Source organism: Monodelphis domestica, chromosome 3, assembly GCF_027887165.1.
Source record: "Monodelphis domestica isolate mMonDom1 chromosome 3, mMonDom1.pri, whole genome shotgun sequence".
NCBI lineage: Eukaryota > Metazoa > Chordata > Mammalia > Didelphimorphia > Didelphidae > Monodelphis > Monodelphis domestica.
Window position 1 is genome coordinate 88,823,734 of NC_077229.1, and position 25,118 is coordinate 88,848,851.

Genomic DNA, 25,118 nt, shown 5'->3' on the forward strand with positions numbered 1-25,118 from the left:
TCCCTAATTGCCCAGTCAATCCTTCACTTAACTGATGAAACAACTTTCCTAACAGAGACCTGACTATGTCACCCTCTGACCAGTTATATACTCAGTGGTTCCCTACTCTCTACACTTCAATGTTTCATAGAATCTACATTCATCCAAACCCTGGGTTCTCATCCTTAATTGTGTGGCCCTTGTCTTCCTACTATCGTTCTCTCTCATTAGGAAGTCACCACCCCTTCCCTCTTCTCAGCTCTTGCCATTGGAGAAGCAGAGATAAGGGCCATTTTGTATTTTTCTTGGGTTCATGGGCTGCCATGGCTTTGGACATGTGTTAGATTTGGGGGAGATGGGGTTAAATGTGGTGCTCTCTATTTGCATTGCTGTGTTCAGCATGTATATTGTTTTCTTGGTTCTGCTCACTTCATTTCACATCAAATTTCGTTCCATGTCTATCTGTGTTCATCATTTCATTTATTGTTGAATGGTTTCAGTAGTATCCGACTTCTCATGACCGCATTTGGGGTTTTCTTTGGCAAAGATACTGGTGTAGTTTGCCATTTCCTTTTCCAGTATATTTTATAGATGAGGAAACTGAGGCAAACAGGGTTAAGTGGCTTGCCAAGGGCCACAAACAAATAAGTGTCTCAGGCTGGATTTGACCTCACAAAAATGAATCTTCCTGACACCAGATCCAGTGCCTTAGCCACTGTACCATGGAGAATAGAATATGGTAATATTCTATCACATTAATGTATCCCAATTTTTTTTTTACCCATCCTCAAAAATCAGTAAGGTCTCACTTTGTTTCCAGTTCTTTTCTACCACAAAAAGTACTGCCTTATTTATTTCAGCGTATCTTGAACCTTTCTTTTTTGTCAGAGACCTCTTTTGTGCAAGCCTAGCATTAGAATCTCTAGGATAAAGGTCATGGGCATTATAGCCACTTTATTTTCATCATTCCCAAATTGCTTTCCATAATGGCTGAATTCATCCATAGCTTCACTGATGATACATTAGACGCACGTGACAGTCTAATCAAGAAGATCTGCTATCTTTTCCTTGCTGTTGCTCTGGCTTCTTTGAATTTGTACAGGTTGTTCTGCTCCCTTATGGGAACACGTCCCTTCCTCATCTCCACTTGTGAAAAAGTTTTTCTTCCCTCAGTGGCCAGCTCAGTGCTTCTTCTTCACCAAGGCCTTCCCTGAACCACCTTACCAGAAATGGTCCCTCTTCCAATTTCCCATCCCTCTCTCTCTATTTTACATGCCCTTTTCTTATTCTAACTCTTATCATAGTTATTTGCATTCTCATCTCAATTGACCTCAGAAGAATGTAAGCTTCATGAGGGCAAGCACTATTATTTTCTATCATTTTATTTCTAGCACTAAACAGTGCCTTGAACTTAATAAGGCCTTAATAAATGTTTTTCTGAATTTTTACATTTCCCTCCAGCTCCTCCAAACACTTTAAACTTCAATGGGGCTCATCGTAAACGAAAGACACTCGTTGCTCCTGAAATCAACATCTCATTGGACCAAAGTGAGGGCTCCGTCTTGTCTGACGATTTCCTGGATACCCCCGATGATCTGGACATCAATGTAGATGATATCGAAACCCCAGATGAGACAGATTCCCTGGAATTTCTAGGAAATGGCAACGAGCTAGAGTGGGAAGGTAAGGGTCTCATTCTAACCAATGGCCTAGGAGTGTTATTTTGGCTTTTATTTCAAAAATGTTGGTGCTAGATTAGAAGAGACCTAAGTTCATATGGGCTTCTAAAATTCATTAGCTGCTTGACCTCAGAAAAATCATTTAGTCTTTCTGACTCTCTATTTTCTCGCCTGTCAAATGGTGAGACAACTCTAATATTTATAATGTTCTTGTGAGAATCAAATGAGATCATGAGTATGATAAAGTACTTAGCAAACCTGACTATCCAACATAAATGTCCTTTTTAAAAAAATCAATGAGTATAAACTAGGCCTTGGGTGGAAGATTCAAAAAAGGAATTCAGTGACTTACTGCTGGCCGTGCTATAAAAAGCCACTGGCCTTACAACCTTGCTCAATCCTTATTTTAGTTTCTCAATGTTTCTTTGGTGCATCATTCCACCAGATTATATTATTTTGAGAGATGCATGACATTCTGGACCTCCTTTAAATTCTCCAGATGTAAAATGTTAAAGAAACTTCAGAAGTTTACCTCCATCAGCAAGAATTACAGAAACAAAAAATTCATGAACTGGAAGAGACTTAGAAAGAACACTAAATGCTAGATTAGAGAAGGCTCCTAGAACATAGAACACAATGTCAGAGCTGAGAGGAACCTTAGAACATAGAATATTAGAACTGAGGGGAACATTAAACGTCATTTAGTCCAATGCCCCCATTTTATAGATGGGGAAACTTAGCCCCCCCAAAATGAAAGGATTTGAACAAGTTCACACAAAGAATAAGTAGTAGATTCAGGTCTTCTGACTTCAGCTCCCATGTTCCTCCCACTATACTGTGGCGAGCACAAGTATTTATTTATTGGCAGCATCTCCATTTGGGTCTCTAACTAGGATCAGATTGAGACAGAAATGTGAAATTTCAATGGCATTTAGTAAACACTCAGTAAATATTGGGAGGCAGCAGATGGAGTGGAGATAAGAAACGTGGGTTTGAGTTTGGGCCTTAAAAGTCATCTGATCCAATTCCTTAATTTTATAGATGGAGAAACTGAGGTCTAAAGCAGCAAATCTACTTGCCTCAGTTTCTCCATTTGTAAAATTAAGGAATTGTACTAGATGAGTTCTAAGGCCCTATCCAGCTGTGACATCTCACATTTATAGGTTTTACAGGCAGAAGAGACCTTAGGGATCATTTAGTCCATTCCTTCCCACCTCCCTCCACCATTTTGCATCTGATAAAACCAATGGACTTGAAGACAAATGAGAACCCTTTAATCCTCTGCTGCTTAAGAAGACAAAATAATGACCTTTCATTTTCCATTTGTAGATGACACCCCCGTGGCCACTGCTAAGAACATGCCTGGCGACAGTGCAGACCTCTTTGGGGATGGGGCTGCTGAAGAAGGTGGTGCTGCCAATGGGCGACTGTGGAGAACAGTCATCATTGGTGAGCAGGAGCACCGAATTGACCTCCAGATGATCAAGCCCTATATGAAGGTGGTAACCCATGGAGGTGAGTGCTGAGGAAACCTTTGGGTTCTTTTTTAAAAATTATTTATTACTTTTTAAATTAATATTTGAAGATTTTAAAATAATTTAAATCATTATATATTAGCATTATCTGTAATATTACAAATATATTATATATAATATAAATTAATATATAAATAAAATTTTATCACCTATAAAATCTATAATAAAATTATAATATAATGTGATAATATAATAATACATATATAATATATTCTAGAAGCCAGGTCTAGAGGTCCTGGGTTCAAATTCTAGTTATGTGATCCTGGGCAAGTCATTTAACCTCAATTGCCAAGCCCTTACCACTCTTCTTCCTTGGAATCAATACTTGGGATTGATTCTAAGACAGAAAGTAAGGATTTTTTTTTTTTTAAACCACACGTGAGTGTACATAGAATTACCAGGAAATGATTTGGAATGATTTAGAGTGTAACATATAAGACAACCACAAGGTGGTGATCTGCTTGAGCTCTTTTCTCTCTGATTAATGAATGCACAAGATCATCAACCTCTAGTGCATTATCTCCTATGGACGCTAGAGGACTCTCAAAGCCTGAACTGTTCCTTTCAAAGGAACTAAGCTGGTTTGCCTTTGGCTTTCAGAAAGCAAAAGCTGCTTTCTCCTCTCCCCCTGCTACTTCCCAAGTTCACATCAAAGGGAGGATACATACTTTAATCTTAAATAGAGTAATTGATTCAATTATCTTGGCTCAGCCCCCATCCCTTAGAATTTTTCTCTCGGAATTTCCCTCTCCCCTCTAATCCCAAAGAATTAAGGCAGATCATATACTATAGTTTAATTCATGAAAAATTAACGGATAGGTTGAAAAACATACTCTCCTTATCATGTGGTTGCAAGTTACTTTAGTGGAGATGGGCATCTCAGCCCCTTTCATTCTTTCTCCCATCCATTCTGTGTTCAGGATTCCTCATACGTTCTCATGGCTCATATGAGTAGGAGGGAATGATGGATGATGAAAACATTCCTCAAGGACAAAGGATGGGGGGGGGGGGGAAGCAAAGCATCTTGCCAAGTCATCCAATCTGATCCTAACAGGATTTGTTGTAGCTGTTCCACAGTTTTCAGAAGCTCTGGACAAAGTTATTCATGATGGCTTTTTATACCTTCACGACAGGCTTAGCTCTGCAAACTCCCACCTATAATATGTCTTCCTCTTTCAGGCCTTGCCAATGGCCTCAACTCCACAAAGAAGTCCTGATGGCCATAAATCACAAATTTTTATAATGTCCTCAATCCTAGGAGGTCCTTGAGCTAGCAGTCTTCTCCACTCCACCTCTGGCAGTCTTTTATTGTGTTCCAGAATCTAATTCACTTTGTTTCCCTCTCTGAATCACCAGAGGTCTTTGGAACACCCAGAGACAGAGACAATGATTATACATTTCTTTCCTTTTTTAAAAAAACTGTTCTCTTGATATTTCCAATATAGGAGCCAGGAAATTTGGAACAAATCTCAATTCTGCCACTTACTATGTGAGCCTACTCTAGTTATTTTATTTCTTAGAGCCTCAGTTTTCCATGTCAGTCAAATGGAGATAAAGATCCCCACCTTCCCAAGGCTGTTATGAGGAGATAATAGACTACTGGATAAAAGTTGCAGAAAGGAAGATTGCAATTCAACATTAGGAAAAGCTTCCTAATAATTAAAGCTCTTCAAGAATGAAGCGGGCTGCCTTAAGAAGTAATGGATTTGGGGGCAGCTGGGTAACTCAGTGGATTGAGAGCCAGGCCTAGAGAGGGGAGGTCCTAGGTTCAAATCTGGCCTCAGACACTTCACAGCTATGTGACCCTGGGCAAGTCACTTAACCCCCACTGCCTAGCCCTTACCACTCTTCTGCCTTGGAGCCAATACACAGTACTGACTCCAAGATGGAAGGTAAAGGTTGAAAAAAAAAAGAAGAAGAAGTTAGGTTCCCTGTCACTGGAGGTCTCCAAGCAGAGGCTGGAGTATTATAGCATAACCCAGGAAAATATTGGCTGGTGTTATGTTAGGATGGTTACCTAAAGAAAGACACCAGCTTCCATCTTTTATTTCTCCTGACTTGTTTCCTTCTTAAGTCTTTCTCTGAATTCATAAGCAGTCAGTTTTGGATAATTCAGAAATTACCACTTTGCAGAAATTTTCTCTCTCTAATAAACTCACCTCCTCATCCCTGACCCCACTTCAGCCTGTGCTGGGGGAAAATCTCCTCTGCTCCTGGGGTTAATTTACCCTCTCAATCAATCTCAAGCAGGCATTAACACAAATCATTGTCAATGGCTGTCTGTTTTAATAGAAGCTTTGAGTAAAACAGAAACACAGTCATTTGAGGAAATGGACTTCTGTTTGCACACTAGGATGGAAGCAGCCAAAGGACCAGGGGATGTATCTGCTTTTTTTGTCTCCTCCTCTATCTCTCCTCTCACCAGTTGGAGGGGAATTGGGAAGCAAAGTGATCAAGGGGAGAAGGGATTTTCCTAGGCATCACTGCAGAGAAGCAGGAAGAAGATGGGGGCTGTGGATTGGATGCTAGGAGTCCTATGAATCTCAGTCACTCTATACTCCACACTGTGGGATTATTTCTCTCCCTATCTTCATACATTTTTCACTGCAACACCAAGTTTCATTTCTACTTGCTTTCCAGGCTTTTTGTCACAGTAGTACCAATTGCTCAGTCTCTCTCTCTCTCTCTCTCTCTCTCTCTCTCTCTCTCTCTCTCTCTCTCTCTCTCTCCTTTTCTTCCTTCCTTCCTTCCTTCCTTCCTTCCTTTCTTTCTTTCTTTCTTTCTTTCTTTCTTTCTTTCTTTCTTTCTTTCTTTCTTTCTTTCTTTCTTTCTTTCTTTCTTTCTTTCTTTCTTTCTTTCTTTCTTTCTTTCTCTCTCTCTCTCTCTCTCTCTCTCTCTCTCTCTCTTTCTCTCTCTCTCTCTCTCTCTCTCCCTCCCTCCCTTCCTTCCTTCCTTTCTTTCTTCCTTCCTTTCTTTCTTTTTTCTCTCCCTTTCTTTCCTACCCACCCCCTTTTATTTTTCATCTCTCTGCATGGCTTCTCAAGGGAAAGGTTAAAAAATTGTTTGAAATTTGTGGACTAATAAAATCAAGGAGTTGGAAGGACCACAGAGGACACTGAATCTGTGAGTAGTATTCACTCTATAATACACTGTCTGTTCTTATCCCAGGCTACTACGGTGAAGGTCTGAACGCCATCATCGTCTTTGCAGCCTGCTACCTCCCGGACAGTAACTCTCCAGATTACCATTACATAATGGAAAACCTTTTCCTGTAAGTTGAAAAAAGCAGAAGAGGCTCTCAGCCTCACAAAAGTCTTCTAGCTCGTCTGGGAATTAGGTGCCTTTTATGCTGAAGTGTAGGAGGAGATCCAAAATGTAGATGGTCCCTGCACTCATAGAGCTCATAGTCTAGTAGTAAAACAAGACACACTTATGCTTATCTAACAGCATTACATATTATAAGAGAGGTGCAAAAGTGCTCTCAGAAAAAAAAATCTAAGAAAATAAAATATTGGAAAAAATCTAAGAGGGAACCCTCAAATGGCTTCTCTGTTGGTGACATTTAGGTGAGGGAGACAGTGTGATGTTGTAGAAAGCCTGCTGAACTTGAAATAAGGAGGGAACTGAGTTTATAGTCTACCTCTGCCCATGGGTGACCATGAACACGGGTACAAAAAATGCTTAACAAAAGACTTATGTCACAGTAACTAGGCACCAGAGTGAAAAAAGCACCAGGTCAGGGAGGACCTGGGTTCAAATCTGCATCAGACACTTCCTAGCTCTGTAACCCTAGGCAAGTTACTTAACCCTATTTGCCTAGCCCTTTGCCTTCTGTCTTAGAGTTGTTCCTAAGGCAGAAAGTATGGATTTTACAAAACAAAACAAAAAGGCGAGTCCCAGAGTCCTTGAGAGATTCAAAAGAAACTGCATAAATAGAATGCTATGTAATCATCAGTTACTGTTCCTGGAGTTCAGGCAAAGAAGGGAAAGGAGGACATTCCAGACAAACAACAGCATGAGCAAAGGCACTAAGGCAGAAAAGCTCTGGGTGAGTTCAGGGGACACAGAACTGTCCAGTCCAGCTGCATCGTAGAGTATATGGAAAGAAGTCATATGCAATAAGGTTCAAAAGATAGGCTGGTGCCAGATTATAAAGGTCCTTGAATGCCGAACAAAGGAGTCTCAACTTCTTATTCTATGGACAGGAGAGGACCAGTGAAGGATTTTGAGTACTTGGGTCTCTGACTTCTGTACAATCATAGCTTTAGAGCTGGAAGGTGGCCAGAGGATATCTGGTACAAGCCCTTTGTTTTAAAGATGTGAAAAGTGAGAAGTGACTTACCCAAGATCACTTGGGTATGGCAGACTTACTAAACTAAGGAGATGGAAAGGAGCAACTCTTTGTAAACAGAGGCACAAAGGAGATAGAGGGTGAGATGCATTTGGGGGAATTTGTCATAAATTCTAAGAACATCCATCTGATAAAGTCCCCATCTCTTGCCTCAAAGCCCAATTTAGATGCCACCCCTCTATGGAGCCTTCCTTGACTCTCCCCAGATGAAAGTGATATGTCCTTGTGTTCAGTCATGTCTGACTCTTTGTGACCCCATTCGGGGTCTTCTTGGCAAAGATCCTGGAATGGTTTGCCATTTTCTTCTCCAGCTCATTTTACAGATGAGCAAACAGGGTGAAGTGACTTGCCTAGAGTCACACAGCTAGTAAGTGTCTGAGGCCAGATTTGAACTCAGGAAGATGAGTTTTCCTGATTCCAGGTCTGGTGCTCTATCCACTTGCCATCTTGCTGCCCACCTCATCTATATACATTCTATATCTTCTTCCTCAAATTCCTCATTGTATTTATTGGACTCTCCTTTGCCTGATAGACCACAATAAGAATAAGAATAATAGCTAGAGGGGGCAGCTGGGTATCTCCATGGATTGAGAGCCAGACCTAAAGACAGGAGGTCCCAGGTTCAAATCTGACCTCAGACATTTCCCTGCTGTGTGACCTTGGGCAAGCCACTTAACGCCCATTGCTTAGCCCTTACCATTCTTCTGCCTTGAAATACACAGTATTGATTCCAAGATGTTGGAACCAATACCCAGTATTGATTCCAAGATGTTGGAACCAATACACAGTATTGATTTCAAGATGGAAGGTAAGGGTTTAAAAAAAAAAAAGAATAGCTAGACTTTATATAGCAATTTCAGATTTGCAAAGTCCTTTGCAAACTTTTATTCATTTAATTCTCAAAACAACCCCATGGGAGAGCTGTTATTATTATCCCCATTTTATAGATGGGGAAATTGAGACAGACAATGTTAAGTGGCTTGTGCAGGGTCACACAGCTAGGAAAAAGCCTGAAATGGGATTCGAATTCAGTCTTTCCTGACTCCAAGCCTAGCACTCTATTCACTGCACCACCCAGTTGTCTACCTTATCTACACACATTCTACTTCATTTGTATGCATGTCACATTCCTTCCCACCTCCCCACTCGACCATAAGGTCCCTGAGGTCAGGAATAGCCCATGCTTTTTTGTCTCTACCCCTAGAGCCAAGCCCAAGACCTGGCACATAGTGGACATTTCATAGACGTTTACTGCATTTAATTAAATCTTACTTTCCCAAAAAACGTCCATAGTTCTGTGTGTGAGAATAAACTGACTTGTTACTTTAGGATCCAGACTTAGCTGCATGCTTGACTGATGAACAGACTCCTCACCGACCGTAAAGCATTTCCATTCCTCCCGCATCCACCAAAAGCATCCCAAACGCCAGTGGTCCTTGTTATCACCAGTTTGTCCTTAGTAGTGAGCACTACCCAGGACGGCAGGTCCTCCTAGTGGTGAAAAAGGTCTCCAAAGAGGAAACAATGTACAGGGGAATGGTACCCTTGGAATGCTAGAGCTAGAAGGGACCTTAGGAACTGACACCTGCATTTTCACTGATGGGAGACTGTGAGGTGGCACGATGGATAGAGGGCAAGGGAGACCTGAGTTCAAATCCATCCCCAGACACCAGCTAGGTGACTCTGAGCAAATCACTTAACTTTCATTTGCCTCAGTTTCCACAACTGTAAAAATGAAGATCATAATGCACCTGCCACACATGCTTGTGATAAGGAACACATGAAATAATATTGGTAAAGCATTTAGTATGGTGCTGGCACATATTGGGTGCTATATAAATGTGTATATATTTATATACATTTTATATAATATATGTTGATATTATTTATATTATATATTGTATATAGATATAAAATTATAAAATATGTAAACTATATATCATATATAAAATTCCTCCCTCATTGATGGGGAAACTAAAGTTGGAAGGCAAAAATATTGGCTGAAGGATTCTCTGCATTCCTGGCAAAGCTGGGATAAGAATCCAGGTTTCTTCAATGTCCTTTTCACCATGAAATGCTGCTGCCTCTCTATGTCTGCTTACAGAAATCAATGACCATAAATGCATGCTAGGAGCTCACACACCCATCATGAGTACACAAGAGAGGAAATGGCTAGTTATGGCCTGGTTCACACCAAGAAGAATGGGGGGATGGGACTAGCTAGGTAGCACAGTGGAGAGAGCTCTAGATCTGGAGTCAGGTGGGCTTGGGTTCAGATCCAAACCTCAGACACTTCCTAGTTATGTGACCCTGGGCAAGTCATTTAACTCCAATTGCCTAGCCCTTGTCACTCTTTTGTTTCAGAACTGATACTAAGACAGAAGGTAAGGATTTTTTTTAAACACTCATCTTCCATCTTAGGATCAATACTATGTATTGGTTCCAAGGTAGAAGAGCGGTAAGGGTTAAGCAATGGGAGTGAAGTGACTTGCCCAGGGTCACATGGCTAGGAAGTGTCTGAAGCTAGATTTGAACCTCCTGTCTCTGGGTCTGACTCTCAATCTACTGAGCCCCCAGCTGCCCTCAGAAGTTAATGATTTAAAAAAGGATTTTTTAAGGATTAAAAAAAGAAGAATGAGTGAAGACAAAGGGCAGTGGCCCTCCTCATCAGCAACACCAGGATACTAAGAGATGCCACAAGCAGAAAGTGGAGAACATCAAAAGGAAAGATTTAATTGCAGAAAACAGGAACCCGATACTCACAGACTCCTGACTCTGTTTACCAGGTATGTCATCAGCAGTTTGGAGCTCCTTGTGGCTGAAGATTATATGATTGTGTACCTGAATGGTGCCACCCCACGACGGAGGATGCCAGGGATTGGCTGGCTGAAGAAATGCTATCAGATGATTGACAGAAGGTGAGCACCAGAGAAAGTAATCCATGTAGTGGGGGAAATACTGGATTTGGAGGCAATAAGAATGGGGTTCAAGTCCCAACTTGCTCAACTGAGGCATTATATGATCCTGAACAAATCACTTGCCCGTCCTGTGACTCAGTTTCCTCATCTATAAAAGAAGATTGTTGGGTTTGATGAGGGATTCTTAATGAGAGAGGTCCTTAAACTTGAATAGGAAAAAATTAAATTATATTTTCATTAATTTTTAATTTTTTATGATTATATATATATTTATATATTTTATTTTATGCATTTATGCAATTAAAAATATTATTCTGAGAAGGGCTCCATTGGCTTCATCAGCCTGCCAAAAAAGTCAAGAATCCCTCAGTTAGAAGATTAGCAAAATCCATCTCATCTCTAAAATTCTCTCTTGCAGTTCTGCCATTTCTGTGTTTTAGGGGCCCTTCTAGACCTACCATTGTAGGTCTATTAGTTTATTATTATGTCAATACATCTAGGATATGGCATTTCACTGGCACAAAAACTCCCTCTGCCAGCTCAGATCCCCACCCGTCTATAGATCTGCCTGAGAGACAAAGAGGTTAGGTGATTTGCCCATGTTTAAGAACAGGATTGGAGGATTAAGCCACTTTTCAATTTCCCACAGCGTCATACTAATAATATCAGATAGCCTTAGAGGCTAAGGTTAGTGAATTGCCTGAGCTTGGAGTTCTGAGCTGGAGTGGGCTAAGCTTATTGGGGGTCTACAGTAAGACTGACACCAATATATTGAGCATGGAGCCATCAGGCTGCCTAAGGAGGGGCAAACTGGCCTACATGAAAAACAGCATTTCAAAGCTTCCATGCTGATCAGAGTAGAGCTTGGGCAGGGAATGGGTCCTGCACTTTTAGGGACAAAATGAGGAGACCCAGTCTAGAAAGGGAGGGAAGGAAGGAAGGAAGGAAGGAAGGAAGGAAGGAAGGAAGGAAGGAAGGAAGGAAGGAAGGAAGGAAGGAAGGAAGGAAGGAAGGAAGGAAGGAAGGAAGGAAGGAAGGAAGGAAGAAAGGAAGGAAGGAAGGAAGGAAGGAAGGAAGAGAAGAAATGTTTGTTGACTTCCCTTTTGCCTTTCCCAACAGGCTTCGGAAAAACCTGAAATCCTTAATTATTGTCCACCCCTCTTGGTTTATTCGAACAGTGTTGGCCATTTCCAGGCCTTTTATCAGGTAAGTAAGGAACCTTATGCCCTGTGAGGGTTGGAGGGGAGAAACAAGGATGGTTCTCTTCAACAGAGTTTACTGATTTCCAACATGCAAGACCCCCAAAATAGTTGGATTGCATAGCAATGGAAGTATGGTACAGTGTCAAGAACTCTGGTCTTAGAACTGAGTCCCTGCTTTGCCATTTACTAGTTGTGTGGTCTTGGGCAAGTTTCTTAGAATCATCACTTTGAAGATGTCCAGGACTCTAGATATCATCAAATCTAGTTATATAGTTAATGAAACTGAGACCCAAAGAGACAAGGTCACACAAGTAATAAGTGGTAGATCCAAGATCTGAACCCAGAGCCCTGACTTCAGATACAGGGTTCTTTACATGTAACATGTTCTTTCCATCTCTTGGCTGAGCCTCACTTTCCTCAAATGTAAAAGGAAAATTGTGGGCTAGATGGTCTCTGGATTTCCTTCCATGTTTGTGACTTAGTGAATTAGCCTCCTTGAGCATTACAGAGTGCTTTTCCTACCCCCAGTATCTCTGTTGTGAGATAATATATACACATCTTAAAGCCATACATACACACACACATAGAGAGACAGACAGACAGACAGACAGAGTCAGAGACAGAAAGACAGAAACAGATAGAGAGAGATAGACAGTCAGAGACAGAGACACAGAGAGAATCAACAGCATCCAACATCCCTGGAGTTGATGGGGATGATTTGAGGAGATAGCTAGATGATCATCTGTCAGGTTTGCTGTAGAAGGAGTGCCTGCATAATACTGGTGACCTCTAGGGTCCTGTCCAGCTCTAAGATCCATTCATTCATTCTCTGTCTGAGAAACAGATTCTCTATCTGCTTCTCACTAGCCACAAAATGTTTGGCAAGTCATTTCTCTGGCCCTAAATTTCCTCATTGATAAAGCAAGAGGTTGGACTAGATCAAGCATTCATGACCTTTTAGTGTATCCTGGGCACCCCTTTGGCAATCTGATGAAACTTGTGGACCCCTTCTCAGAATCATGCTTTTAAATGCATAAAATAAAATAGGACTACAAAGGAGACTGCTTATACTGAAATACAGTTACCAAGCATTTTTTAAAAACAGGTTCATACACCCCTGGGTTAAGGGACTCAATGATCCCTAGTGTGTCTTTCAGACTAAAATCCTTGATCATTTTTTATCGCTCCTCTCCCACCAACTGTGATCAATCTCATATGCCTCTCCATTATATTTCCTTGCTTCCTAGTGTGAAGTTTATCAGTAAGATCCAATATGTGCACAGTCTGGAAGAATTGGAACAGCTCATCCCCATGGAACACGTGCAGATTCCCGACTGCATCCAACAGTAAGCATCAGTGTTGCCCGAAAGCCTGGAATGCTCACCTTCTCCCAAGCACCGTTTCCATAACCTGTCTTATCAGGATCTCTCAGGCTCTAGCCCAGGGGTCCCCAAACGTTTTACACAGGGGACCAGTTTACTGTCCCTCAGACCGTTGGAGGGCCAGACTATAAAAAAACTATGAACAAATCTATATACCACTGTCTGGGATAGCGGAGGCTGCAGCGCTGGCTGTGATGGGTCTGTCACACCTTGCACAGGCCCATCACTGCCACCACTATACCAGGCAGCAGAATACACAGTGTGGAATCCCCTCCCCCAGATCGCCGCTCACCATGCTGACATCTTCCATGGTGTAGCCACATAATCCTTTGTGTGGGCCTCGTTCTTACTCAGTTACTCTCAGAACAAGGCGCCACCCAAAGGATTATGTCACTGGAAGTAGTACCGTACATGAGCCACATACAGTGCTTCTCTCACTGACCACTAATGAAAGAGGTGCCCCTTCTGGAAGTGCAGTTGGGGGCCAGATAAATGGCCTCCAAGGGCCACATGTGGCCTGAGGTCAATAGTTTGGGGACCCCTGCCCTAGCTCATCTATACTCAGAGCATATCAGAAGCATTGAGTCTTTCTGAGAATCACACTTTCAAAGTAAAATCCTCCTCTCAGGTCTCCTTTCCATTCCTCCCTGAGGGCTGGAGGAGGATTCTGATGTCTCAAAAGTTGTGCTGATGGGACAGGTCCCACCAAGTCAGAAACACTTCACATAGCAGATCTCATGGTGGACTGATGCATCTCTTTTTTATACACGTATACTCTTAACTTCTGTCTTATACTTAATAATCATTCCAAGGCAGAAAAGTGGTAAGGGCTAGGCAACTGGGATTAAGTGATTTGCCCAGGTCGCACAGCTAGAAAGTGTCTTGGGCCAGATTTGAACCTAGAACCTCCTATCTCCAGGCCTGGCTCTCTATCCACTGAGCCACCTGGCTGTTCCTGGTGCTAAACTTCTGACAGTATCATCATCTGTGATGTTTTTTGTGCCTATCTCAAGTTGCTTCCACACTCTGGTTGGTGCACCACTACTTCCTGGCACACATTCCATACAAGGAAAACAGGTTGTCCATGTTACAAAATCCCCTGTGGCTGCACATCTGGTTTCTTGCTCTCCCTCTTGTCAATGCTGTCAACTCTATAATCACATATAAGGACCAGTTTAGGGAACACTAACCCAGAGCGTCTGTATTTTCTTGTCTTTGTCTATTGCTAGCATGCAGCATTAGATTAAGAAACCATCCTCATTAGCTAGCACAATTGGTAGCTGCCCTGCCTTTCTGACTATACTAACATGAGCAATTTGTTGTTCAACTACTTATTCAATCATGTCGAACTTTTCTTGATCCCATGGCCCATACTGTCCATGGGATTTTCTTGGCAAAGATACTGAAGTTTCCTTCTCTAAATATGAACAATATGGGCAGAGTCAAGATGGCGGCTTAGTAGCAGTGAAAGCCAAAACCTCCCTGACAATTCTTCTAAACATGAGCAAAAGTAGATACAAAAATTTAACTGTGTATTTTAACCTTATTTTTAATCTTATTATATTTAACCTAATTATTTCTGTATATTCAACCTTATTAGGATATAGGAACAAAATTATTTCTATATTCACTACCTAAGGGATTCTGATATGTTCCAGAGCAGAAGGATGTAGGGCTTTTCCTCATGTTGTTGCAGACAACTATGAGCTATGCCTTATGCTTTTTTTTTCTTTCAGATATGAAGAAGAAAGAATCAAGGCCAGGAGAGAAAGGTACGTAACATTTTTGTGCATACCAGCAAGGAGGTTTGGGGGAGGAATTGGTGGCCATATTAGGAGCTAGTAACCAACATACTATCACCCCATTACCAATGGAATGAGCATAAAGCAGATTCATAAAAGCCTGGAACACACCAAGTTATCTATGAGAATGAAACATTCCTTGAAAAATAAATGGAGAGGTCTTCAATGTAAAAATAAAGGCAACAAGGATCTGAAGAGACAGAATATTCTGATCCACATGAAGACTTTGGTTGACCAAAAGAAGAATGTGACACAAAGAAGAAAGGAAGAAGGATTACTGTACACATGAAGCTGTAATTGAAACGAGGCCCCTCCTGTAAATCAGGTGTTCATAATTTGGGAGTCCATGAAAGTGGTATATGTGTCTTCATAACACATATACACATATATGCATGTGTGTCATGTATATATCTCTAAGTTACAAATATATGGGTGTTGGTTTATTATCTATGCACATGTGTGTATATTGTATGTCTGTGTGTAGCATGTATATACTAGTGGTGTGCGTACATGTCCATGTGTGTTGTGTGTACACACGTGTGCATATGCATGTATATCGATAACCCTATGTCACTATAATTGGTTTCCTTTCCATTTTATTTTATCCACCTAAAGATATTATTCTGAGGAGGGACCCACAGGTTTCACCAAACTGTTAAAGGATTCCATGGTACCCCTGCTTTAGATAGAAAAGCTAGATTCTATAAAGAGAAAGCATCTGCTCACACTCTAAGGAAGGCTGCTATGAATGCATGATTTGGTATCAGGAGAAAGATCATCCAGTAAGAATCAGAAGAAGAAAAGATGAGGAGTGGTCAATGAAAACTTTTACTGATAGGTTCTGAAGCTCCTGTTTGGTGACCTGATAGTCACAATTTAAAAGGTCTGCTGTCTTCCTTAAGCACACATCCTCCAGTGATGAGATGACCTCCCAAGGCTTGTCAAACCAGACTATCACTAATTGCTTCTAATGATTTATGTGTAGGCAAATAACACTGTCAGAAGGAATTGTGAAAATATTTCTGGAGATCGTGAAATTCTTCTAAAGCCAAAAAAAAGGAGAGTGTTCAGTTTTATGGGTTTTTTTATTGTTGTTTTGAGCTTTGTTAGGGCCGAGATAAAGATCAAAGAAAGGATACAATTGTATCTTGGGTAGAAGAATTGATGAGAAAGAAGAGAGCCATTCAACTCTTTATGGGATAAGCATTTATTAAGCACCTACAATTTGCCAAACGCTGTGTTAAGTACTTTACAAATATAATTAGATTTGTATTTGACTTCTCTTGGAACAAAAGTTGTTAATAGGGAATTGAAATCTAATATTAATGAAGAGAGAGTATCCAGTTGCCCTTCAAAGGCATGCATCTATCAGCTGGTACCATCCATACTCTATGCCTATCTATGTTGCCCTCAATGAGTTTAAGCCATGCTGTCCTCCTTCCATGCTGACTACTGATCTCCTTGGCTTCCTTTAAATCAAAACTAAAATCCCACCTTCTACAGGAAGCCTTCTCTAACCTCTCTTAATTCCAGTGCTTTCTATCTTGTAATTATTTCATATTTATCTGGTATATAGCATACATTGTATATATTTGTTTGTACATTATCTTCCCTATTGGATTGTAAGCTCCTTGAGGGAAAAGGCTGTGTTTTGGTTTTTGGGTATCCCTAGTACTTAGCACAGTCCCTGGCACTTAGTAGGTGATTAATAAATGCCTTCGAAGTGGAAATATAATGTCACATTGATGCCAACTGACAGGAAATCTTAACCTGTAATTATGAGTTAGCAATATAATATGAAGGTGGTTTTTACACACGCTTCAAAGGAGAAAGAAACTGATTATGATTCTCTCAAAATTTAAACCTTTGGGGGGGGGCAGCTGGGTAGCTCAGTGGATTGATAGCCAGGCCTAGAGATGGGAGGTCCTGGGTTCAAATCTGGCCTCAGACACTTCCCAGCTGTGTGACCCTGGGCAAGTCACTTAATCTACATTACCTAGCCCTTATCACTCTTCTGCCTTGGAACCAATTCACAGTATTGAACCCAAGATGGAAGGTAAGGGTTTAAAAAAAACAATTAAACCTCTGAAACCAATAGGGTACATTCAATGCTTGAAACATGATTTGAACTGAATCTTGAGACTACTAAAATCTAGGATTCTAGCATGATGGTGTGTCATCTGGATTGTATTTATGGAATTGGCCAAGGCTAAATGTAGAATTTTATGCAAAATTTGGAACTTACCATGCAATATCATTAGAACTCACGAAAATGGAAGAATTTCTTCTCTATCTTCTTTACATATCATGCTGGTTTATAGCCCAAATTTTTGCAACTTTGAACTTCAATCCTGTATGATAGCTTCTAAGTTTCACAGCATATCAATTTTGCTGTGAAATCTATATGTGAAAATGAAAACAGCTCAGATCTATAAGTATCACCTTTGTAAATGATATGGCAGAAATTTCAAGAGATATCTGTATGAATTTGAAGATTATTCGTCATAAAAATTGGACTTTTGACCCCATGTATTTTAATTCAATTGATCTTTATTTGCTTTTGATTAATTGCTATAGAAATAGATTAATTTGGAATATTTATTAAGGAGCTATGAAAGCAGCAACATGCAAGGACAGTATTCCGGGTTTATGTGTTGATTTGGGCATTGAGAGAATCAGAGCAAGCAAGGATGCAAAAGGGACTTGGGAGTCATGAATTTGCATTTGAGGATTGGAATGGGAACAGAGGGGGTGACCTAAAAGTGAGTATTCATGCAGCCAAGAAGCTAAGAAGTACCCTAAGAGTAACAGTAGAAAGCAGAGACTGTCCTTGGGGGAAGGTCTGTGATCTGGTTGCTAGGATCCCAAACACTATATACCTATACAGAGAAAGCCAAGATGAAAAGTGGTAAGATCCAATTCTGGCTGGTATGGTGCATTATGGGAATATGAACTCTTCTTGGTTTTTGCTTTCAGAGGAGAGTACTCTTGGGAAGGGCTGAGGTGGGACTGAGTGATCTACAGTACTGAGGGGGCATAACAAATGGAAATCTTCAAAAGGAGGCTGTATAACCACGTGTTGGAAATGTTATATGTCCATTAGGGAGAGGGATTCCTAATCAGCTCTCAGGCTAGATGCCTTCTGAGACCATTTTAACCCTCTGAGTCTCTAAATCTGGGATTACAAATGTGTTTGGTTCCTTACAGGTCAGAAGAAAAGCCAGAGACATTGGAAGAAAGGTAAATAATTGACTGTGATATAACATCTGATAATGGTAAATAGTTCTAATTTTTGCGACAATTTGAGGTTTAAAAATCACTTTCTTTGCTATCCACATCTAGAGAAAGAACTGTGGGAATAGAAACACAGAAGAAAAACAATTCTTGATCACATGGATCAATGGGGATATGATTGGGGATGTAGACTCTTAAATGATCACCCTGGTGCAAATATCAATAATATGGAAATAGGTCTTGATCAATGACACATGTAAAACCCAGTGGAATTGTGTGTCAGTTACAGGAGGGGTTGGAGGGAGGGGAGGGAAAGAACATGAATTTTGTAACCATGGAAAAATATTCTAAATTAACTAATTGAATAAAATTTTCAAAAAATAAAATAAAATAAAAATCACTTTCTTCCCAACATCGTCTGTGATCTAAGTCATGCAAGGATGATCCTCCCATTTTACAGATGGGGAAAGTGAGGCTTGTGATAGTTAAATAATTTGCCCGAGGCCACACAGCTAACCAGAAGCAGAGTTAGAACTCAAACCTAGCTAGGTCTTATGACTCAGTCAGAAGAAACAGCATGGCATCATGAACGGAGCCATGAATTTAGTCAGAAGACATGGATTCAAATGCCAACGCTCTAATTCATCCTCTGCTTGACTTTAGAAAAGTCCCTTCCCTTCCCTAGGCTTCAGTTTCTCTAACTGTAAAATGAGTCAGCTGGACTCTAGGATATCTAACGATGACCTCGCAGTTCTAAATGCTGTCTTCCTTGGTCCTTGTTTCTTTCCACCACTTAATGACACTTCTGAAAGGAAGGCTTCCCCATTAGGGAATCCTTAGGGTGCCCTCTTTTTCCTCAAATGATCTATATTTACTTGTCTGTACCTATGGTGAATTCCCTTCCCCATCAGTAAAATGTAAGTTCCTGCTTCTTTCCCTCTTTGTATCCACAGTACCTCACATAGGTAGTGGTCTTAGTCAAAGTTATACCATAGAGTAGGGTCTCAATCAATTTTTATGGAGTAAAATTCAAGAGTTTGTTAGGCATCTCCCATCCTGACCATCTTTCTCCTCATGTGTCAGGATGGTGAAGGGACCCTCTTGGGCTTTGCCAATAGGGCACAGGCTCTGGTCAGTCCTGCTTTGCTTGTCAAGCTCTAAGTATAAGCCCAACCAAAGTGCCCATCTCTCCTCTCACTAGGCATGGAGACATTCCTGGCCACAGGGATGATGACTAGCTTATGGACAATAGGAGAATCGGAGAATGACCTACAAAGGCATGGAGGGGGAGGTATTGTGGTCGGTCAAGGTCCAAAGGGGAGGGTCCACCTGGAGATCTCAGACCCTTACGGCACTGAAGAAGTGGTGATGGACAGAGTGATCACTTCCCTGTCATTTCTTTTGCCTCCTCAACAGGTCTTCAGTAGTCACAGAAGATCAGGAAACAAGGTTTGTGTACAAAATTTGCGATTGGATTCTTAATTTCAGAGTTTCATAGAATGTGAGAGTTAGGGGCAACCAAGTGGTTCAGTGGGTAGAGTTCCAGGCCTAAGAGACAGGAGGTCCAGGGTTCTAATCTGGCCTCAGATATTTCCTAGTTGTATAACCCTGGGCAAGTCACTTCACTCCCATTGCTTAGCCCTTACCACTCTTCTGCCTTGGAACCTATACTTAGTATCAATTCTAAGGCAGAAGGTAAGTGTTAAATTTTTTTTAAAAGAATGTCAGAGTTAGAAGGGACAGACATTAGAGACATCATAGGAGAATAGATATAGAACTAGAAGGGACCTTCAAGCCAAGTGGCTCAGTGGGTGAAACATTGGGTTTAAAGTCAGAGACCTGAGTTCAAATCCAACTTTAGACCCTTAATCGTTGTATGACCCTTGGCAAGTTACTTAGTCTCTGTTCACCTCAGTTTCCTCAAAAGTAAAACAAATATAATAATAACACCTACCTCTCAAGGTTGGTGTAAGGACAAATCAGATATTATTTGTCAATTTTGCCTCAAATGCTATATAAAACTAGTTACTATTATTATCTTGTTCAACCTCTCACTTTTACAGTTAAGGAAAAGTGTGACTACTAGAAGCTAAGTGAATACTCAGGTATACACAGATAACAACAACAATAACAGTAATAACAATAATAACCAGCATTTATATATTAGTTTGATGTTTGCAAAGCACTTTAATGTAACATGAATTATCTCATTGGAGCATCACAACAGCCCTGGGAGATAGGTGTAATTGGTATCCCCATTTTACGGATGAGGAAATTAAGACACAGAAAAGTTAAGTATCTTGACCAAAGTCATACAACTAGTAATTGATGTGTGAGGCAGGATTTGAACCCAGGTCGTCTGATTCCAAATCTAGCACTCTTTCACTTGATAAAGGAGGAAACAGAAATTTCAGAGAGGACTGGTGGCTTCCTGGATCTCAAACCCAGGTCTTCTGATTCCTAGTATAAATTTTAAAAATTAATATCCAATACTCCAAGTATTATATTTAATAATATTTAACTTGAAGCAAAGGGAAAGTAAAAGGCTAGAGCAACTGAGAAAGCTCACTAGCTTTCCACATGGAAAAAATAAAGAGAGAGGGAGGAGTTACAGCAAACTTAAATACCAACAACATAACGACTCATGTACCCAAAAGCGAAAAGGGAATTGTGGAAAGTAATCTAAGGGTTCAAGATTCTAATTAATACTCTAGCCTGGAGCTCATTTTATCCTATCACACTAACTGAAGAAATAGGAAGAACTGGAGGCTGACCAGAACCTTCCACTCTTCTTAGTGCTCTCTCCACTCTCATCCACCCCACACACCCAGAAATGCACTGGAGATGGTGTTTTTCAAAGCAAATCTTTTACTCTGTGTGTAATCCAGTGAAATTGCATGTCAACTCCCAGGGGGGAGGGAGGGAAAGAAACAACATGAATCATGGAACCATGGGGAAAAATGTTTTTTTAATTTAAATAAAATGAAAAAGTATCTTTAAACTCAAATATATGATATGCCTAATAGGGCCAACAGCCACAGTCCATATAGCAGATCCATACCTCCTCAGATGTTTGAGTAGCCTGAATTCTGCTTGAAAAACAAATTGAGCGTGGGGTTGGGGAGCCCCAATGTCCTAGGGGTGTCCAAGACCCTATTCTACCCCCACCCCCAAAGTCCTGGGGGTGATGATGGTAGTGGTGATGATGACCACCACAACAATAATAATAGCATTTATCTGGCACTTTAATGTTTGAAAAATGCTTTACAACTATCTCATTTAATCCTCAAAACAACCACATGAAGTAGGAACTATTATTATCCCATTTTACAATCAAGGAAATCAAGGCAAACCAGTTAAGTGATTTATCTAGGGTCACAGAGCTAGTATGAATCTAAGGCAAAAATGGAAATTGGTTCTTCCTCACTCCAGGTCTAGTGTCACCTATCTGCCATAAAATATATAAGATGTGATTTGAATAGTAAGATAATAGATAGTGTTTTGTTGTTTGTTGTTTTTCAGTCCAACTAGATTGTATGCTGGATATTAATGAGCTCATGGGAGGGATTCTTTGGCTCCCATATCCCCAAACTAAGGCTAGAACTGAAGGCATTTAGCCTGAAGAGGAGAAGATTTAGAGGACATTTGGTCATTCTTCAAGTGTCTGAAGGACTGAATCTTGCTTTGTCCCAGACAACAGAATCAGGAGAAATTGGGAATATTGAAGTTCCTAAACATGAAATAGAACAGTTAGTAATGGCAAGATCAAAGGAATGACTCTCCCTGTGGACAGCTATAGTAGAATAAGGGCACAGATGATGAGAAGTAAGTAGACTGAGGAATGGGGAAGTTAGATTGTGTGAGGGAGTATTTATGTTTGTGTTGAAGTCTTGCTATGAAGGCGGGAGTTTGGGGGAAGAGAAAGACTGTAAGTCAGGCAATGAGCTTATTAGGAAAGGAAGAAAAGTGTCCTCAGACGGGGCTGTGCTGGAGCCAGCTCACACCGGCACTCAAGAGCCAATGACCACATTTTCATAAATTTCACAATTTAATTTAAATTTATACATTGGAAATAAGCAAATGTTACAAATTAGGTGTTGATTTATTTTGTTGATTTCTCCATGTAAGAAAGTAATAGAAGAAAGTTAATGATACAGAGTAAGCTTAAAAGTATGTGGCACATACATATGTGTGTGTGTATATATATATATATATTTTTTTTTTCCCCCTGAGAGCTAATTGTTAAATGGTTACTAGAGGTATCTCAGTGGATAGAGTAACAGATCTGGAGTCAGGAGGATCTGGGTTCAAATATGACCTAAGATATTCCTAACTGTGTGACCCTGGGTGAGTCACTTTACACCACTTGCCTTTGCTTACTGCTTTTCTGCCTTAAAACCAATATTTTATTTTTTGATTCTAAGACAAAAGATAAGATTTTAAATAAATAAATGATTCTCAACACACCAACAGGTCCTGGGGGTAAACAGAGAACATCCATCAGAATATGATTGGATGGCAAATTTGAATAATATGAACTTCAAAGGAGAAGTTACTTAGGTAGAGGGAAAATTTGGAAATAGCTATGAAGAGCAAAAAATATTGTAACTCCTCCACCATGACCAGTGAATAGGGGGAGAGGGTGCAAGGTGAGTGAAAATATATTCTTTTATATCCATCTCTGGCTTTCTTTTTTCCTTCTGAAATTAACCAAACCAGGAGGAGCTAGGAGCTTCAGTAGATTGAGAGTCAGGCCTAGAGATGTAAGTCCTGGACTCAAATCTAGCCTCAGACACCTCCTAGCTGTGGGACCCTGGATGAGTCATTTAACCGACATTGCCCTTACTGCTTACTTACTTACTTCTTTCTTTACTTTCTTACTGCTCTTCTGCCTAGGAACCAATACACTCTATTAGTTCTAAGATGGACAATAAGGGTTGTTTTTTTTTAATGAAAAAATAAAATTAACCAAACCAATGTTTCTTCTTCCAGCATGTCATGAATCCAAGCATCCACATATGGAAGCAAAGAAGGAATCCAGTTCTCCGTCGCTTCCTGTACACACCCTTCCTGGTGCCCAGCAGAGCTCATCACCACCTCATTCTGAACACCATCCTACCAAGGGCACTGCATCCCATCTGTCTCAGACATCTCACATCCTCTACAGCTGCTTGAAAATGTTTTATTTTTTTAACAACCCATTATTGGCACTTTCTCAAACAGGGTCACCCTCCCATTCCCCTCCTTCCCCCCTCCCCCTCCCCCAAAAGGATGGGAGCAGAGAAGACAGCAGAGGAGATAAAATGGACATGTCCTCATCTCCAGTAGCCTTCACGCTGTGCTCCTTATTCTGATGATAGCCCCAAATTCAATGACAGGTTGAAAGGACATATCAACACTTCAAATCCTCTCACAAGTTGGTCTATGGCCATTTCCTTTTAAGCACTAAATAGCCTGTGTCCCAGGCACCAGCTGACACCCTGGCTTTCCCCTCAGAACTTGGCCAAGTGCCCACAGGTCTCTGACAGACATTCCCCCCAAGATCTTGTGATGCCCTGACAATCTCCATGCACAAGCTCCCCTTGAGTTTCATAGCTCTCTCTTCCCAAACGGACGTAACTATACCGATTCAGCTCAGCGTAGTCTTGGAGTCAGAAAGACCATGGGTGAGTCCTGCTTCTGACACATACTAGCTGTATGGCTGTGGTCATGTCAATTGATTTCTCAGCACTACTGAAACAGATCCACCCAGACTGTATGGAATCTGATCGTGGTAACCTATTTTATAGACCTCTTCCCAAGAACCATTTTCTGGGCAGGGGAAGAGAAGGTGTTGTTTGGCTCCTATGTAGAGCTCTGCTCTAATCATAATCCTGGATCTGGTACCTAGGTCACCCTGGACAAGACATTCAATTCTTTGGGCTCCAGTTTCCTCATCTATAAATGAGAAAATTGCACTAAATGACCTAACATTCCTTCCAGTCTCAAATGTTCTCCTCCTACAGGAAGGAAGGAAGGAAGGAAGGAAGGAAGGAAGGAAGGAAGGAAGGAAGGAAGGAGGGAAGGAAGGAAGGAAGGAAGGAAGGGAGGGAGGGAGGGAAGAAAGAAAGAAAGAAAGAAAGAAAGAAAGAAAGAAAGAAAGAAAGAAAGAAAGAAAGAAAGAAAGAAAGAAAGAAAGAAAGAAAGAAAGAAAGAAAGAAAGAAAGAAAGAAAGAAAGAAAGAAAGAAAGAAAGAAAGAAAGAAAGAAAGAAAGAAAGAAAGAAAGAAAGAAAGAAAGAAAGAAAGAAAGAAAGAAGGGAGGGAGGGATCGAGGGAGGGAGAGAGAGGAAGAAAGAAAGAAAGAAAGAAGGAAAGAAAGAAAGAAAGAAAGAAAGAAAGAAAGAAAGAAAGAAAGAAAGAAAGAAAGAAAGAAAGAAAGAAAGAAAGAAAGAAAGAAAGAAAGAAAGAAAGAAAGAAAGAAAGAAAGAAAGAAAGAAAGAAAGAAAGAAAGAAAGAAAGAAAGAAAGAAAGAAAGAAAGGAAGGAAGGAAGGAAGGAAGGAAGGAAGGAAGGAAGGAAGGAAGGAAAGGAAGGAAAGGAAGGAAGGAAGGAAGGAAGGAAGGAAGGAAGGAAGGAAGGAAGGAAGGAAGGAAGGAAGGAAGGAAGGAAGGAAGGAAGGAAGGAAGGAAAGAAAAAGAAAACAAGAAAGAAAGAAAGAAGAAAACCTTTTTTTTTTTTTATTTTGAACTGGTCCCAAAGAAGAGACTCAGGATCAGGGTGCCACTTAGACCTCTCCTTCTATGGATGCCATTCCATTGGACAATCAATCACAATGGATACCTCTTATCATAGGGATAAACTGCCTCTATTTCAATGTTCCCCTGAGTGAGAAATTCAATTCTTCTCTTACATGAAGACCTCCTACAGTGGAGTGACTGTCTTGAACCTCATGTTTAGGTCACAGAATTTCATCGTTTATGAAAAGGATAGTACATTCAGTCAGAAGCCCCAAGTTCAAGTTTCACTTCTACCTAATTTGCTATATGATCTCGGACAA

The 25,118-nt window shown here is 40.6% G+C and overlaps 1 protein-coding gene across 3 annotated transcripts in view; it reads left to right on the forward strand.

The window, feature by feature from the left end:
* Positions 1-24,640, forward strand: part of ATCAY (ATCAY kinesin light chain interacting caytaxin) — a 52,070-nt gene extending 27,430 nt beyond the window's left edge. For all 3 annotated transcript variants that reach the window (XM_056822421.1, XM_056822422.1, XM_056822423.1), the window contains 10 exons: positions 1,441-1,662; positions 2,988-3,173; positions 6,362-6,464; positions 10,331-10,462; positions 11,582-11,668; positions 12,912-13,010; positions 14,783-14,818; positions 18,056-18,088; positions 19,499-19,531; positions 23,075-24,640. In XM_056822421.1, the coding sequence (XP_056678399.1) occupies positions 1,441-1,662; positions 2,988-3,173; positions 6,362-6,464; positions 10,331-10,462; positions 11,582-11,668; positions 12,912-13,010; positions 14,783-14,818; positions 18,056-18,088; positions 19,499-19,531; positions 23,075-23,084 (941 nt within the window). In that variant the 3' untranslated portion in view covers positions 23,085-24,640. The remainder of the gene's footprint in view (positions 1-1,440; positions 1,663-2,987; positions 3,174-6,361; positions 6,465-10,330; positions 10,463-11,581; positions 11,669-12,911; positions 13,011-14,782; positions 14,819-18,055; positions 18,089-19,498; positions 19,532-23,074) is intronic.
* The last annotated feature ends 478 nt before the right edge of the window (positions 24,641-25,118 follow it).